Here is a 19,338-nt window from a genome sequence, read left to right as displayed (position 1 = left end):
TTATATAGAAATCTTAAAGAAACTATTAAACCTATGTTCATGCCTTTTAAGATCTATATATGATTCTATGAATTTAATTGGCACATAGTCACAAAATTTAATGTAAAATGAAGGTGTAGGGATCAGAGGGATTGATTGGTGATCATGAAAGCTTGAATATGTCCTTTGTGTCATGACTTGGTGGTTGGTGCTTAGGCCTACATCTAAAAGATCAGGGGTTCAAATAAGAAGAGGGTATGTAATTGCGAGCAATCATGCTCAGTCACTAAACATTTAAGAAAAAAATATGTATATTAATATTTTTGTTAGGATGGACAAAAGTAATCAAGAGGCTTATATTTTTTAGGACGCATTAAATTAAATTTCAAGTCATAGTTTTATCCCCATCAAGAGATCTTGTATTCGATGATAGAGATAAAAAGCATATATACAACAACAACAACATCAAGCCTTTATCCCACTACATGGGGTCGGCTATATGAATCCTTTTTTTTCCATTATGTCCTATTAAAGGTCAAATTCTTGTTTAAATCTAATAAAGAAAGGTCATTCCTAATATATTCTAACAATGTCTTTTTAGGACTACCCCTACCTTTCTTAACATAAGTCAAATCTAATACCTCTACTCTCCTAACCGGGTCATCGGAAGGCTGCCGTTTTATGTGACCAAACCATCTAAGGCGACTCTCTCTAATCTTATCTTCTACTGGAGCTACTCCAACATTTTCACATATATGCTCATTTCTTATCCTATCTCTAAGGGTAAATCCACTTATCCACCTGAGCATCCTCATCTCTGCCACGCTTAACTTAGTATTATGCTTCTCTTTTAATGGCCAACATTCAGCACCATAAAGCATTGCAGGCCTCACTACTATCTTATAGAATTTTTCCTTAAGTTTGAGGTGTACTTTTCTATCACACAACAAGCCCGATGCATTCCTCCACTTCAACCATCTAACTTGAATTCTGCTGATAATATCCTCAACTCTTCGCTTTAACAAATTTTTTATTCTTAATCTTTTCTTGCACATTTGGATTTCACCACCAAATATTTTTACTATTAGGAGATTTTCCCTTTGATACTCCAAGCACATCTCTTGCAATATTCTTAATATCACTAGCCACTTTTTTTTACATAATATTAGCATCTTCATGCACAGATAAAATCTTACTCTCAAAAATATTTTTGTTAATATTCTTCAAATACCCCCATCTAATCCTAGAATATTGTTTTACTTTATTTTTTATTATCTACCCATTTATCTTAAAGTCCAAAACTAATAATCGATGTTGGGTACATAAATTTTTACTCGGAATAACTTTACAATCTTTGCAATCTAAACGATCTAATTTTATTATAAGAAAATAGTCAATCTGGGTTGTACTATATCCATTTTTAGATGCTCATTCATTTTCTTAAATAAGGTATTAGCAATTGAAAAATCATAAGCTAAATAAAAATCTAATATGATCTTGCCACCTTCATTTGTTGTTCCAAAATCATAGCCACCATGAATGTTTTTAAAATCATCTATCTCTCTACCAACATGTCCATTTAAATCTCCTCCAATAAAAACTCTTTCTTCTAGAGGTATCCTTTGTAATAATTCTTCTAAGTCATTCCAAAAATTTAATTTAGAACTCATATCCAAATCTACTTGAGAAGCATAAGCACTTATAATATTAACAATCTTATCATCAACAATAATCTTTAAAGCTGTAATTTTATCTCTAATCTTATTAATTTTTATAACATTATCCTTCAAACTCTTATCTATAATAACACAGACACCATTTTTAGTACGACTTCTACCCGAATACCAAAGTTTAAATCATAACTATCAATTTCCTTAGCATTCTCTTCAATCCATTTAGTTTATTGAATGCACAAAATATTTGTTTTCCTATGAATCATAATATATATTAATTCTATTAATTTTCCTGTAAGGGAACTTATATATTCCAAGTTCCTATCCTAATTTTCGTTTCATGGACTAGCTTCTTTGCCCACATCCGTCCTTAATGTGGGAACCCTTGCCTATTTAACACTGCACTCGGGCGCCGGTGCAGCAACCCTTGTACACTTGTCATTGTATTCAGGCTATACAGCGCATCACTTCCACGAGACGCCCTAGCATTAACACAATTTCTTAAAGGATTCATGTTATTATTATTCGACAAGATTTACGCTGGTTGTCAACTACCTAACGTAACCCTCCACTTTTCTCATCCAGGACTTGAGACATGACAACAGTAGTGTTAATAAAAAGCATATATACATAAAATTAAGAAAAAAAAATTAAGAAAGTATATTAAATATTTAATTATAGATAGTGAGTTTTGACTTTATGTGCCTGATAGTATATATTATTGGAGAAATATATTCAGTGTTTATTTACTTGAAAAAACATGCACGAAAGCTCAATTAAAAAAAATTATTCTTCCTAAATTCATATTTCTTAAAGCAATTTAAAAAAAAAAATTAAAATTGATTTTTATTATCTATATCCTTTTGGTTCCTTGTCCCCTAATCATCAAATAGTTGGTAAATAGTGATTGATTGGAACTTCAAATGGACCAATCCTATCTTTTTTTATCCAAGACTCGGTCTATGTACAAGGAGAGATCTGAACCGTCAAGTTAATGGCATGGAAAGCTTTTGACGGTTCTGATTTGCAGATCCAGGGGACAAAAATACTGTTAGGTACCACAGGAGTGATGAGACCCAATGTCTCGCTCAATTTTGGATTTAGATTAAGGATTCAGTGGCATTGCCGTAAATTGTATCAATTTCTGTCACATGCAGCATTGAGCTGATATCATATTATTTAATTTTTGAATGGAATAAAATTTATATATATTAAATTTATTTTAAAATTAAAATAATACTTAATTGATTAACAAATTTTACATTATATTTATTTTAAAATAAAAGTAATAAATTTATAATTTATCGTTAGAGGTGCGAGATAAGTTAGTTTCATTAACTAACTCGAACACGGCTTACTAACGAGCTGATGAGTCGAGCTTATGAAGCTACGAGTTTAAATCCGATCTCATATATTATACGAGCAAGAGCCCGAGTATAGTCCAGCTTGGTTCGTTTGCTGTCAAATTGGTTTGATTAATATTAACTAATGCATCGATATTTATATTAGTCTAATTAATGATTTTCTATCCAAATTAAAAAATAAATAAAATGATATTCAAAATGAGTCAATTTTGAGCTTTCTTATCGAGCTCGAGCATACGAGTTGAGCTTGAGCATCGAGCTCGAGCTCGAGTTCTTCAAATAGCTTGAGTCGAGTTCCGGCTTAATACAAATTAGATCAGCATAGATCAATTAAGCAAAAATTATGTTCGATTGAGGGCATTACACCCTATGTTTATTATAATTAAAATCTTATTTGAATAATTTTAATTCTAATTAATTTATTATACAATTTCTTTTTTGCTTTTGTCCCATAATTATAAAATCAAATATACAAATAATTTTACATTTTGTTCTCATTTAATGTCTCATCTTGTAGTACAAATTTAATAAGATATAATTTGAATGTTATGCACAATGAGAAGAACAAGAATAAATATTATTTGTAGCATAAACTTCGATATCAATGAGCATAATATCCATATTATGTTTTATCAAATTTATACTCCAATATGATAATATCAAGAAAATAATTTTTTTAATCCAATTATGTTGAACACTGTATCCCGAAAATTTACACTTTGATAATGTTGAGAAATCAATAATTGATGAAATATCAGAAAGTCTCTGTAATATATATAATAACTTAATCTAGGTGAAGGAAGTGACCTCTCAACTCTTCTTATGATGAATGTATCCTTATTTCTCTTAAATGGAAGATCAAAAAGTAGAAACATACGATAAAAATCAAATCAAGTATTTTTTCCTCCATGTTTTAGTGTCAAAGATTTAGTATACTTCATACAATAAGAGGAAGCTAATTTTTCTGTTGCGCTCCAACCCGATAACATTTCATAAGCTAAAAATCGTCAATGATCCAAAGCAATGCAACTCTAAGGAGAAACTTTTGTTTGATTGAAATGTCATATATGAGGACACCTTCCCATAAGAAATTGAAATCATTAATTAATGGTTGCAAAAAAATATCACTTTTTTGCTTTTAGATTATGTGGTCCAAGTATTATAAGTGTTAAGAATATGTACGAGATAGTCATACACATTTTAGTGGAAGGTTATATGGCGTTAGTATAACAGACCTATAAGAATATGATGAAGCTTCCTGAATGTATAGAGTAAAATCATCAACCCATAATCCTAATCTTATATTATATGGCACAGCAGCAAATGAAGCATGTGTCCGATCAAAATATTTTCACGCATTAGCATCTGATGGATGAGAAAAAACTCCACTTTGTGATAATTAACGGGAATATGTCATTTCATATGACATGCTAAACTCATTAATGTGTAGACCCGCTAAAGTTTTAAAATAATAAGTAAATAAAATAAATGGGAATATGTTAACTCTTTGTGGCTCGCTTAGGTTAGCAGCTTGAGCACATTTGTCTATACGGGGATCTTATCACCTACGAGTGGAAGGAGCAGCAATGGAAATTTTGAGGGAATATGACCGTTGAATTAGGTTAAAATATAATCAGATTATGAAGAATGTTTTTTATTTAAAAAATTGATTTAAAACAAAAAAAAAATAGCAATAACAAATTATTTGACCAATTTCTGATAATAAATCTTCCAAAGGATTATTTGTTGATAAGAGCAAAATAATTAAATTATTAATTCGATCAAAATTCTATAAAATCATTTTAAGTGTAGGATTGCTCAATTACAATAATATAAAATAAAGTGAATAAAAATACCCCCATGCTATGATTTATATATTTTTTCTTTTATTAAAATTTTTGACATATTTTGTATTTTTTCTTATGTTTGATTTGGTTTAGTATTTTTTCAAGTTAAAAAAAAAAAATAAATCTTAATATCATATATAATTAAATAGATAAAAAAGTTAATCTCCCTATGATAAACACATTAAAAATGTGCTTTAAATAAGGCTTAATTCTCAAATATTGAATATTGGAACACAATTAGGATGAATAATAATAATAATAATAATAAAAGATTTCATTAATGTTCAATTCTTAATTAATTCATATTGTTTTCATTCATAAAAAAAATGTAGAAATTAATAGAGTTGATTCTGATCTCAATTCTGAACAGATTCATTAAGACTTAGTTCAACATGTACATATGATAAAAAATAATAATTATTATTATAATTTAAAAATAAAGTGGCAGACCCATTTCATTTTTTTAGTTCTTATTATTTTGATTTGATATTTTTGTAAACTAGTATAATTGCACGTGCATTAAATGCACGTTAATAAAATTTAAATTTTGAATAATATTATAAATTTTAAATATTATTTAGTCAATTCAAAATTTGTTATAAATATATCAAATAAATAAATTTATCATTACAAGTAATATGATAATAATTATATGCTCAATGCATGATATTAAGTTAAGTGCCGCAGAGATGAGGATGTTCAGGTGGATGAATGGCTTTACTCTTAGAGACAAGATATGAAATAATATGAATCTTGATAATACTTATTTAGGCAAAGTGTTGCCTGACCTATGACAAAATTTCAAAAAATTCATATGATTGATATGAATCTTGAGATAATACTTAAATTAAAATTTTCAAAAATTAATTTCAAGATCATGGAACTCCAATTTTAGTAAATTAATAGTCAAATTGAATGTCTCGATGAGACTAACTTATCAACGCTACAAGTGATCTGATCAGACTCCAAATGAGTTCAAATCAAGCACTTGAATTATATTTGAAAATTTTTAACATAAATTAATGGACCTTTTGACTTCCCATTATATTATACTTATAATTAAATCGAGCAACTCAATGAGACTAATTTAACGAGCACAATATTACTTGATTTTGATATCATTAAGGTATTCAAATATTTGATAAAATCTTACAATCAAGGAGATTGATATAAAAAGTACGATGAAGTTTTTACATCATGGTACCAAAATGTCCATCTAAAAAAGCTTCTAAATAAGGACAAAGTATTGCGTCTGGTCAACTGACATGCAGACAGCCAATCCAGAGACGCCACCTCACCCGGATGCACTGGGCCCCGGTATTTTTGAGTGACGTGGCATGCTTTTATTGGTGTCCTGATTCGTCCGGACACCGGACACAATAATTTGCCCTAAATAAGGCTATATTTTCTACAAAGTGGGAGGTATTTTAAAGAGCTAAGAATACTATAGAGCTTTCTTGCATTTTTTCAGTTATCAACATTGACAACTACCACAAGCAACTGCCACCACCATCAGCAGACTTCTAAAATTTAACCATGTTGTTGGGTTTTAATTATCCATTTAAACACCCAATTCTATAGTCTCTAGAATGGAAATCAAATATTTTCCCTCAAATAATCCCATCCTCAAATGAGGGGAGGATCCTTATAATTTGTGATATATAATGGACTATCCAATTGTGACGGATTTTGTAGTTTTTTTTTTCTCTTTTTGGGTTTTACATATAAAATTTTTTTTGCATTCTATAACCTTTTTTAAACATATTGAATTCTTATCAAAATTTAAGATATAAAATACTAACTCTACCGACACAAATTTTCTAATATGTAACAATATTCAATTGCTACTTTGCTCTAATCTTAATTTGAGCTTTCATATGACTTCCACCAAAGCTTGCTTTGATCACATTTTTTAAGGCTTTGGGTTATCTATTTGGAGCAAAGGATTGTTGAAATATTAATCAATTCTTTGAAGATTTCCATATTCTTTATTATATTTAAAGAGTAATGGATCCTTTCTTTTTTTCATATATTATTTTGTTTCTTCTCTTTGAACTATATGAAATTTGATCTTTCAATTGAGAAACTAATTAAAGGTACATAGGCAATTTATTTTTTTTTATTATATTTTTATTTTTAAAGATTTAATTAAGAAGTATTAATTAAAATATTATTTAAAATATATTTAAAAAATTATTATTTTTATTTGATTTAAAATAAAATAAATGCAATGTGATATATAACAAGATTAGTGGTAGCTAGTGATAGTTGCGACTTGTATTGGTCGCGACTGGTATAGGTGGCTAAGGGAAGCAACATGCAACGGTAGCGGTCGACAGCACTAGATGACCAGGGTGGCAACGACCAGCAATAGTGTTGGACGACAATAAATAATGAAGTTCCAATGTATTTAAAAATCGCTCAAAAATGAATAATTTCAAATACATAAAAAAAAAAAAAAATTCAAAATACACCAAAATTTTGCACTACATTTAATTTAATTCAGACAAAACATCAAAGTTTTTCAAACCATTGCATTTGAAATACAGTACACCTCTTTTGTTTTAATTCAAACATCCCCTAAAAGAATAATAGCCTCTTAAACATGGAAACAACTAAAAATATATACCAAATGCATGAGATTTACATGAAAACAATTTGTGTATGCCATAGAATTCTAATATATTTATGTATTAATATGTAAATCTTCATTCATACTTAATTATCACCAAAAATTTTAAGTCAACTAAATAAAAAAGCAATAAAAAAGCCGTCCCAAGCAAAGCCTAAATTTAACTTTCTGTGATTAATATCCACTGATTCTAATTGTACATCCAGATCTTTTCATTTAGACCGGAAATTATTATTGTTATTGCTATTATTTTTCAGTAGAGTTTGGGGTGAGGTAAATTATGATGATGAGGAAAAAAACCTTCACATTCAATATTGTGGACTCCATTGAAGAGAGATAAAAACTGGCTTTGATTGACAAAATCTTGAATCATAACTCTGCTGCTGCTGCTGCTGCTGCAGAGGAGGCGAGGAAGGACTGGAAACCAAACACTAAGAAGAGTACTCCACTAGAGAGAGAAACCTGTGATTTTATGAGGGATTGGGATTGAAGAATCGTCAGAATCATCCATCATGTATTTAATTGGAAGTTTAAGGTTTTATTTTGGACAGCTTATAGCCACTGTTTTCAAAAATTTGTTGGGCTAAAAAGCTGCTTTGAAAAGCAATTAAAAAACGGTCCCAAATGAAGCCTACAGCTTTCTTATTGTTTTCTAAAGTGGCTTTCTAGAAGTTTTTTTACTAGGAAGCTGCTTTAGAAAGCTGTTCCTAATGAAGCCTAAGGCTTCGTTGGGGCAGATTTCGTAGTGCTTCCTAAAACAATTTTCTAGTATAAAATATTCTAATTCAACAAATTTTTGTATTAAAAAGTTGTTTTAGAAAGCAACAAGAAAGCTTTTCCAAACGAAACCTTAAGTTTTCAGTAAATTGGAAGAGTTATTACCATCTTTTCAGAAATCTGGGTGGCCAAACTCTTTCCTCCAAAAACTGCTGCGGTGGTGCACAGGGCTTGTCCTCTGGAACAAAAGGGATTCATGAGAGATTCCAGTAAGAATAAGATATGATATGAATATACATATGAAGTGAAAGCCTACATGATTCCACCGAGGACTACGCCAAACGGGTCCATATCTGCAGCGAGACCAATCGTAGCAATCTGAGGGAATTTTCTTGGAGTTATAAGGGGGGGCATGACAGAAAGGAGTTTGCTCATCTATAGGGAAAATTATTCTATGCGGATCCTGGACGGCGTCCGAAAACCAATCAGAACGTACCACGTCATTTTTTTGCTCGGTGCCACTCAGTACAGGGTGACGTAGTGCGTTCTAGTTGGCCTCCGGACCGTCCGGTATCCACACATAATAATTTCTCTATATATAGAGAGGTAGAATGAAATAAAAGGAAAAAAAATGCGGATTTTGATGAAATTGAAATTTATTGAATTTGTTTTGAGAAAGTGTGATATATGAATTAAATTTTCTTTTACACTTATCTCAAATAAATTTAATAGAAAAATTTTGAAAAAAAAAAATTCCATGAGAGTTACCTGACTCTTGTCACCCCACTCACCAAAGAATGTAATGGAAAATGCCTGCAAGTAATTAATAGGCAGTAAATTCAAACACAAGAAAGATAGGCCAGAACCAGGAGAAATTATTAGGTGCAGACACTGGATAGAGATAATCATCCGAATTTTTCTACAATAAAAACGTAGTTACTGTAGCAGCTGCACTTTTACTGTAAACAGAGAGAAATCCGGATGATTTTCTCTGTCAAGTGTCCCGCACCTACTAATTTGCCCAAAACCAAAGGGTTATAATCATGGCCTTATGGTTAAATGATATAATGTGGACTGGAATCCGAAAAACTTGCCTTCAAAAAGATAGGGGAGAAGAACTGTGTCAGAAATATCTTTTGTTGTTTTTTCAAGTCTTCGTTATCCTATAGGGAAAAAAAATAACATCATCAAGTTGCTGTTGAAATAACTTCATTCTGCTTTCACATTATTAGCTCAATGAATACAGTTTTGAGGCACTAAGAAAGTAAAAACTGTTTCTCTACGTCAAATTATGTGATGAGACATCATAAACAGATTTTAATAGTCTCATTACAAAGTCCGACATAAACAAGAATAAGGAGCATCAAGAGATTTAAGGATTAGCAACAATGGTATGCCTATCGCTCTACCCATCCCCATCTGCAGCACATTATGCTACATAACAAGGGTTAATAATGCATTGTTCAAACTTTTTACGTAATTAATTAGCAAATCATTTAGTGTAATGTTTAAGTACTTTGCACTCCTTAAACTAAGCTATCATAGGCCAACACACAGGTTACACTTCTACGACCATGCAAGTAAGAAGAAAGGGTGCAAGTGGTTGAGTCATTTGATGAGATTGTTACAACAACAACAACAAACCTTTATCCCACTATGTGGGGTCGATTACATGAATTCTTTTTCTCCATTGTGCTCTATTAAGAGTCAAAATTTCATCTAAATCTAATAAAGAAATGTAATTTCTAATATTTTCTAATCAAGTCTTTCTAGGTCTACCTCTACCTTTCTTAACATAAGTCAAATTTAATACATCTACTTTCCTAACCTGGTCATCAGAAGGCCGCTGTTTTATGTGACCAAACCATCTAAGGCGACTCTCTTTAATCTTATCTTCTACTGGAGCTACTCCAACCTTTTCACGTATATGCTCATTTCGTATCGTGCCTCTATCATCCACCTGAGCATCATCATCTCTGCAACCCTCAACTTAATATTATGCTTCTCTTTTAATGACCAACATTCTGCACCATAAAGCATTGCAGATCTCACTACCATCTTATAGAATTTTACCTTAAGTTTGAGAGGGACTTTTGTATCACACAACAAGTACGATGCATTCCTCCACTTCAACCATCCAACTTGAATTCTACTAATAATATCCCATTTATTTCACCATCACTCTGAACAATAGACCCAAGACATCTACAACATGTACTCTTATTAATAACTTGATCACCCAAAGTCACAATCCCCCCACTAGATCTATTTTTACTAAAATTACACTCCATATGTTTAGTTTTAGATCTACTCAAACGAAAGCCTTTAGACTCTAAGGTTGACTGACCTCCATAATTCAAGTTTACCTTGAACTCCATCTCTAGTCTTATCAACAAGAAGAATATAATCAGCAAAAAACATACACCAGGGTACAACCTCTTGCAAATGTCTAGTGAGAACATCATTCGATGAGATTGTTATGATAATTTATTATTTTGAATAATTTTAGGTTAAACTTGATCCTTTTTGGATTTAAAGAGACCTCTTTAAAGTCAAACAAATAAAAGAAGATTATTTGGTTTAAGCTATCATTGGGAAGCACATAAATTGGTCGCTGAAGGATACGATGTCAGTGGCTGGAGGGTTTTTGAAACAAAAAATCAAAGAAGGGAAATACACTAAGGAGAGAAAGAGAAGAGCTAGTTGGAAAGTTTCGATAGTGAGTTTGGGGCATTATTTTGATGAACCAAAAGCACATTTACGCCAAATATTTTGAGCCAAATCCATTAAAATATATAAAAGCACGTTTCAGAGGAACTTTTGAAGTAATGATTTATGATCTTAATTTGATCCTCTTTCTTTTAGCTTCTATTGAGATATTTAACACTTCTTTATTTTTTGTGTGATTAGGTGTACTTATGTTGTACAAAGGGTTGGTGAGTATCCTTTTATTTGTAAATTGTTTGTGATTTCTCATTTAGTGAATCAGATTTCTCTCAGGAATGCAGGCAAATATTTTCCAAATAACATTATTATTGGCGCTCTCTGTGTGCTTATCCTTTCAAGGTCTACTTTGTAGCTCCTCGATTTCATTTCTAGTGATATTTTCATGGAGAAGTTAGACATTTTTCTTAACAATTGGTATCAAAGCAAGGGTCAGGATATGAGAAATACAATAGCTATGAAATTTAAGATTATGAAGTATAAGGACTAAACAAAATATAAAGAGCCAATATGCATGGTGTTCTAATCCAACAAGGGCCAGCGAAGGCATTCATGGAGCATACGAATATGCCAAAAGAATATGAATGAAGAGGATAAGGCACACATGAATGAAAAAATTCACTCAATAAATCAACTATTTGCCATATAAAGTCTTAACAGAAGTCTTGGAATAAACAACCATGGAAGGTTTGTGGCTTAAAATGAAGTCACTTCATACAATATAAAAAGCCTATCCAATAAACTTTATTAGAATCAAAGATTGCATCGACTCCAAATGCAAAAATATATGACTCTTAAATCACATTTGAATGCATTTAATTCCAGTATTCCGGATCTAAGGAATATTGAAATGATTTTTTATGATGGAATAAAGTTTTCTTAATATTGTGTTATCTCATAAGAATTTTGTGACATTATATTGTATCAAGAAAGATGCAATAAATTTATAGAACTTTAAAAAATTGCTTCTTTCTAAAAAGGTGATTGCTAAGATCAAGGATATAAGAGATGAAAAACCAGTTGAGACATTATTTGTTAGGAGATCTGAAAAGATATCTATCGTTAAAAATAGCAGGAGTAAATCTCATGGTAAGTACAAGGATGTGGCTTGATTCTATTACAAGAAGATAGGGAATATTAATAGTGATTGCCATGCTTTGAAGAGAAAGGAGCAACATAAAAATGTCAACCATAAAAAGAACAAGTCAACAAATGCTAGTGCTATTACAAATTGGTTTAAATTAGAGATATAAATGATACTCTTGTGAAAAAAAAAAACTGAACTTAATCACAATAATTAGAAAATTTTGGATTCATCTTACATTATATGGCCTAATAGTTGTTTTCCACTTTTAAGTTATGCTCTAGTGGTTATGTCTATATGAAAAATAATATTATGTGAAACACAGTTGGTTCTTGCATTGCCAAGTTGACGACACATGATGGTGCAACTAGGACTTTGGCTGGAGTTAGAAATGAACAAATTTTAAGAAAGTCAAACATATTTAAGTGCTCTCAGTGATACATGAAGATGTGGAAGTCTTTAGAGCGTATATAGATTCATTGATAGCCATGAAGCTGAATAAAGTCGACTGAAATACGCGTATATAGTGCAACTTTGAATGGTTCTATTTCAATTTTATAAGATTTGTCTGACCATCGTGATTTGAAGAAGTAAAAAAGGATAAACTTATTTGCTATATGAGAGATTTAGGTACAAAATGAGGCACAAGTTAAGGGGGACAAAATGTGTCTTGGAGATCTATCGTGGGCGTTGTAAGATTCAAATACGTCTTATTTACAAGATAGTGCAGTGTTTAGATTTTTAGGACTTTAGGAGCTTAAGCACCATGAGTTATAGAGGAGATTCGGATTCTTGTTTCGTTATCAAGCAATGGAAATATTTTTGAGTTTTGACTCAATACATGCACAAATTAAAAGCAGGAAGTTATTAGATAACAACAACAAATTTCATTTTAGAAAAAATTTTCATTTGAAAGTTTGTTTGGATAATTTTTATTTTCAATGACTTCAGCTCAAATTTGAATGTGACTTGAAATTAAAACCACGTCCTTAAAGGTTCACAGAAAAGAAAAGATTTATGGGATGAAGGAATCATGAGGCAAATGCAAGTTGTTGGCCAAAGGCTTTGGCGTTAAGTGACATAAGGTTTTTTGGAGAAAAAAAGGGAGGGAAATTAATTAGGAGAATAGAGAAAATTGAAAGTTATGCGAATTATAGGTTTCAATTGTACCATCACACAAGAAATTTCGAGATGAATCCATAAAGAGATATAAATACACCCATTAGAGGAACTTTTGAAGTGGAAATTTTTTACCTTAATTAAATGCTATTTTCTTTATTATCACTCTTAGGGTTTATGTGGAAGTTTGCAAATACAAAACAAGTTTCAGAAAGTGATGATTTGGTTTTCATTCATTTTGAGTGTCAAAATGAAAACAACACTTTGAGGGAGTTTTGAGGAGGATTGTAAAGCTTAAAATCAATGCTCTCATCTAACTACATAACCAAATGATGAATTTGAAAAAAAAATTATCATTTTCTAAAACATGATTCCTAACTTAAAGCAAACAAATGAGGTCTTAAGTTAATTTCTGTATAGTTTTCCTTGCGACATTAGGGGCTGTGTTAAGTGGCCTCTCCTCACCTATGGGCAAAGTCAAATATTCATTAAACCACATAAAATTTGGTATTCTATGTGTGCTTGATCACTTCTGTGGTACCATATGGCACATCATATTCATTCTTGTGTAACGCTTCTGCATAAAAGTACCTTTAGCCTATCTATAAATGTAAACAAACCTTAGAAGTTCCTTTGGATCCAGCAGCACCAGCCTTCCAGTCAGCATCCTAAAAATTTAAAATGAAAATATAAAATATGTTACTTACAAATCAATTAATTAATTAGGGATACCAAATAAGGCATGTACTAACCAGCTTTGCTTCCACCTCGGCCAATTCTTCAGATTCTCTAACAAAGAAAAAAAAGCAATCAATATTCAATAAGCTGAGATTATTCAAAACGATAGTAATTAAACATACCCGTCTCCAGTGAATGCTTCCCATAAGGACCAAAGCCCAAAGCCAAAGAACAACACAGTAGTAATATGGTGTGTCCATTTACGAGAAATCTGTTCCAGTTAACACTTCTTAGGCTTGATATGTTTAGGGATATAGAAGAAAATTAAGATGATGATGACAACGACCATGATAAAGTAAAAGACGCATGATTAATGAAATGAAAACCCGCTGAAAAAAAAAACAGACTAGATCCGTTTAATTCTATCTGGGACAAGACGAGTAATTTTTTTCTCAGTAGTATCAAAAAGCACAATATTTGATATACTCAGATTCCATCATTTAAAATAATCAAAAGCACCCATTGATAAATAGAATCTTCAGAATTGCATTTCTCATTCTAACTTGTTTTAAAATGTGTTGCAACTACAGAAACAGTTTTAGGTATGGCAAAGGACTAAACCCAGTGGGAGAAATATAAGAATAAGTATGGATCAGAAACACCTAGGAGTAGAAAGCAGAGGAAATTTTTGCTGCTACTAGCGATTGCAATGTGCTTCCTCTTAACTACAGACAGTCCTTGATATCCTGCTTAATTAAGATGCCAAAATGCTAAAAATAAAACAAAGTCTAGTCCCAAGCACCCAACAAAAGAAAGAAGAGAAAAAAAGGAAAAAAAAGAAAATAGGTAGAGGAAGGAAGAGACTAGTCAGGCAAACAAGAAGAAGGTAATGGGAAAGAAAGAAACTTGTTCCGCCGCCTAAGTTCCTGTGAATGTTGATTTCTCGTCCAACGGCTAATGAATGGCATAAGGCTGGGAGGGAGCGTTCAGGAATGAGAGATTGAGTCGTCAAGCCGAGATACTTCCTAATAAGCAGAGGAAGAGTGCGAGCAATGAAGAAAGTTGAGCCACCACACTTTTTTAATGGTTCAAATTTGTAGACTACATCCAGTGTGAAGAGGTTTGAGAGTTCTAATAGTTGTTGGAATACATAGAGGTGTAGAAAGAATTCCATCTCAAAAACATACTTTCCTGTATGTGTATTATAATGTTGTGTAGAAGGAAAGCATATGTGATATCTTGTCACCGTAACGACCTTACTTAAAGGTCAAACTAGTATAAGGAGAGCCTTACTATCAAGGCTAAGTCGCATCAAGTAGTCTGGCACTAGGCTAATAAGAATTGGGGTAAATCGACTTGCTTTGCTTATAATCCAACTAGGAGAAAGTGGTGTTGTAAGGAGTCTAGCCCGTATCACTTCATATTGACTCAACAAAAACGTCATAGTTACACGCACAATACAGCTTGAAGAATGGGATAAAATATAAGAATTACACCATTAAAATTTGACTATATCGAAGTTAAAAATATATGCCAATTTATTGATTAAGAAATATTGCATCCTGGAATATTTGTGGCGATAGAGAAATATAAATTTTAACGTCTTAGCTTTGTACGAAGAAACAGTATGCAATTAGATGAAAAGAGAAGGCGCATTATTCATAAGAGACACTAAGTTTTTTACGTGAAAAACCCTGAAAAAGGGAAAAAACCACGGGGCCTAGCCCAATTTAAATGAATACACTAGTATTTGGTTATTTGCAGTCGATTACCGTTGACCTTCATGTTATACCCAAAAGAACAAAAAGAGGGAAGAAGCCAAAATCTAGCGTGCATACCTGCTGTAATCCATCGGGTCCACGAATCCTAGCCGAAATCACGCCGATTCGGCGCCGTTCGAGACGCATCCCGTGATCCCGGGATTCGTGCTCAGAACCGGCCTCGATCAAGCATCTGCAGAGGTCGTTAAATAGCGAAGGAATGGAGACTTCTCTCGCTGCTCTCAACCTCCACAAGCAGCAGGCTCTCTCCCACGATGCTCTCGGCTTTCTCTTTCGCTCTCTCTCTCTCTCCCATTCGCTCCCTCAGCCCGACCTCCCCTTGCTTTTGTTCTGCCCGATCCAAACCAGAGAGCCGACGAACCTTGCCTTCTCCCGTTGAATCCCTGTAGCTAGCGACCGAACTCCTCCCTGCCTTCGACCCCTAGCCGACGTCCAAACTCCTTTGAGAGAGAGAGAGAGAGAGAGAGAGAGAGAGAGAGAGAGAGAGAGTACCTAGCAATACCGAGCAATCTTGGATCTGTTCCGGGTCAGGTTGTCGGGGCGCGCGGTAAATAATGAAAACGCGTGGTGCGATTCTACTGGCGGCCGAACGTAGAGTTGCATACGTTCACCGGACGAAATAAAAGTTCCTTTCCTGTATGTGTATTATAATGTTGTGTAGAAGGAAAGCATATGTGATATCTTGTCACCGTGACGACCTTACTTAAAGGTCAAACTAGTATAAGGAGAGCCTTACTATCAAGGCTAAGTCGCATCAAGTACTCTGGCACTAGGCTAATAAGAATTGGGGTAAATCGACTTACTTTGCTTATAATCCAACTAGGAGAAAGTGGTGTTGTAAGGAGTCTAGCCTGTATCACTTCATATTGACTCAACAAAAATGTCATAGTTACACGCACAATACAGCTCGAAGAATGGGATAAAATATAAGAATTACTCTCATTAAAATTTGACTATATTGAAGTTAAAACTATATGCCAATTTATTGATTAAGAAATATTGCATCCTAGAATATTCGCGTCGATATAGAAATATAAATTTTAATGTCTTAGCTTTGTACGAAGATCCAGTATGCAATCAGATGAAAAGAGAAGGCGCATTATTCATAAGAGACCAGATTTTTTACGTGAAAAACCTGAAAAAGGGAAAAAACCATGGGGCCTAGCCCAATTTAAATGAATACACTAGTATTTGCAGTCGATTACAAATGAGGCCCTTCCTTCGAGGAAGGCCTTAGCCTGATGTAACAAATATACATCATATAGTGTGTGTTATATGATGAGACTTGAAAGAATTACTATTGATACATCTATGTTGCACAGATACGCCTATTTATGAGGCATGCTGTATCGGACACTTGTCGGATACGGATACGCCTCCAATGCGGCACAGATACGTGTCGGATACGGCTTTGCCGTGTCCAATTAAAATATTATTTAAATTTGATCGAACACGCGTATCGCTTGGTACTCGGTACTGCTTAGTACTCGGTACTTCTCGGTGCTGCTCGGTACCGAGCGATACTAGAACTCAGTACTGCTCGGTACCGCTCAGTACTTGTCGGTACTGCTCGGTACCGAGCGATACTAGAACTCAGTACTGCTCGGTACTCGATACCGCTCGGTACTGATCGGTACTACTTGGTACCGCTCGGTACCGAGTGATACTAGAACTCAATACCGCTCGGTACCACTCGGTACTAGAACTCGGTACCGCTCAGTACTGCTCGGTACAGAGGGGTACCGAATAGTACCAAGCAATGCCGAGAAGGTAGAGAAAACTTTAAAGAAACTCTTACAATAAAAATTTGTTCCGGGGACAGGGGCGCTGCCGCTTGACCTGACTTTTTATTAAAAATTTTCATGTTTCAAATTCATGTGAATTAATTGTGTCAATCCTTTGTACTTTTAATTAAAAACTTCATATGCTAGACATTTTATGTTTTTGTTTTTGTACGAGACATTTAAATATTTAATGCTTACTTTTATTTTGATATTATGATTTATATATTATAATGTCGTATACACGTCGTATCCGTATCCTGTATGTTTTAGAATTATCGTGTCCCATATCCGTATCGTGTTATATCCGTATCGGTGCAACATAGTGATACATCTATTTGGTCAGTAGAACCATAGTCGGCGGGCGACGTAGGTTGGAAAGACTGTATTCTAGTGATAGTGGTAGGAGGGACTAGTCGGCTGACGACAAAGGTCGGAAGTTTGGTAATGAGCTTTTGGCATCAGATAGAAGTCCGACGAAAGTCCAGCGACGGGCAGAAGTTTGGCGACTGGAGGAAGTCCGGCGTCAGGTAGAAATTTGGCGATGAGCGGAAGTTTGGCATAGGTAGAAGTTCGACGAAAGTCTTACGATGGGCAGAAGTCCGGCAACAAGCGGAAGTTCGGCATCGGGTAGAAGTCCGACGAAAATCTGGCGAGGGCGGAAGTCCGGAGACGAGCGAAAGTCTAGCGTCGGGTAGAAATCCAGCGATGGGAGAAAGTTTGGCATCGAGTTGAAGTCAAAAGAAAGTCCGGCGATGGTCAAAAGTCGGACGATAGGAGGAAGTTTGGCGTCGGGTAAAAGTCTGACGAAAGTTTGGTGACCGGCAAAAGTCCGGTGACGGTCAGAAGTCCGCCGACGAGCAAAACTTCGGCGTCGGGTAAAAGTCTGACAAAGGTCGGCGGCCGAGCAGAACTTCGGCGTTAGTTGGTGGTCGGCCAGAACTCCGGCGTCGGTCGGTTGTCAGGCAGAAATCCGACGTCAGTCGGCATTCAGGTAGAACTCCGACGTCGGTAGGCTGCCGGGTGGAAATCTGGCTGTGGTTGAGGAAGAGTATGGTGTCAAAAGAGCTCTCTTACTTTTCTTCCTTCACTTGTTATTTCCTTATCTTCTCTTCTTGCTTGGGCTACCTTCCTCCTCCCCTTTGGGGTTCCCTTCTATGAGAAATGAGGGGTTTATTTATTGTTTTCTGAGAGTCATAATCAGTAAATAAAAGGAAGATCAAGGGTAAATTGAGAGTGATTTGAATGGACGGCCAATGTTGAATCCCTTGATCATAGACCGTTTATTAGACATTTGAATGTCTTAATGATATCAGAATTTGGCGAACTTGGGCTCGTTGGATTTGTCTCGTCGAGCCACTCGATTCGCTATAAGTATGTCACGTTTTGAAATCATTTTGTAATTCAAATTATGGATTGAACCTTCCAAATGCGCTTTGGGTCTTTAATTTGGACTCATTTGGGCTCAGATTGAGCCAAATTTGGTGTCGTTAGGTATGTATTTTTGATACGTTAAGTTCGACTGTAAGTTTGACGAAATCGGAGTTCAGATAGTCTCTGATCTCGTTTTTGAAGTTTCCAACTTGATTTTGCATCGAGATTCATGCCTGATCAACATATATATATATTGATGCGGGCAAAAAATATAGGGCAAAAAATATAGGGGAGCCTATATCTCTTGCTCGCAAAAGAAACAGGAATAGAAGGACACAAAATACCTCAAAAAGAAGAGAAATCTTATAAACTTTAGAACAAACTCTTACATTTCAAACCTAAAATAAACTTAGAAATAAAAGACTTATAACTCTTTAAAATTTAAACGACTAGCAAACAAAATGACAGCCTAAAATTGCTTCACAATTAGAAGAGAGATACAGATGGAGTGGCACTTGCGGAGAGACGAAAGAGGTTAGAAGCCGAGAAGAAAGGTTGGAAAGAGCTCGCAAGATTTTCGGAGGT

The 19,338-nt window shown here is 33.9% G+C and overlaps 1 protein-coding gene across 2 annotated transcripts in view; it reads right to left on the bottom strand.

Moving 5' to 3' along the window:
- Positions 1–7,616: 7,616 nt before the first annotated feature.
- The window catches only part of LOC110112366 (GDT1-like protein 5), a 28,366-nt gene continuing 16,644 nt past the window's right edge, over positions 7,617–19,338 (bottom strand). For both annotated transcript variants that reach the window (XM_020844561.2, XM_020844562.2), the window contains exons 5-12: positions 14,000–14,088; positions 13,892–13,928; positions 13,760–13,807; positions 9,307–9,375; positions 8,981–9,025; positions 8,529–8,590; positions 8,378–8,450; positions 7,617–7,957 (exon numbers count right to left, since the gene is read on the bottom strand). In XM_020844561.2, coding sequence (XP_020700220.1) covers positions 7,865–7,957; positions 8,378–8,450; positions 8,529–8,590; positions 8,981–9,025; positions 9,307–9,375; positions 13,760–13,807; positions 13,892–13,928; positions 14,000–14,088 — 516 coding nt within the window. In that variant the 3' untranslated portion in view covers positions 7,617–7,864. The remainder of the gene's footprint in view (positions 7,958–8,377; positions 8,451–8,528; positions 8,591–8,980; positions 9,026–9,306; positions 9,376–13,759; positions 13,808–13,891; positions 13,929–13,999; positions 14,089–19,338) is intronic.

The sequence above is a fragment of the Dendrobium catenatum genome, unplaced genomic scaffold (genome assembly GCF_001605985.2).
Source record: "Dendrobium catenatum unplaced genomic scaffold, ASM160598v2 fragScaff_scaffold_621, whole genome shotgun sequence".
NCBI lineage: Eukaryota > Viridiplantae > Streptophyta > Magnoliopsida > Asparagales > Orchidaceae > Dendrobium > Dendrobium catenatum.
This window is presented reverse-complemented; position numbering and strand designations above follow the sequence as displayed.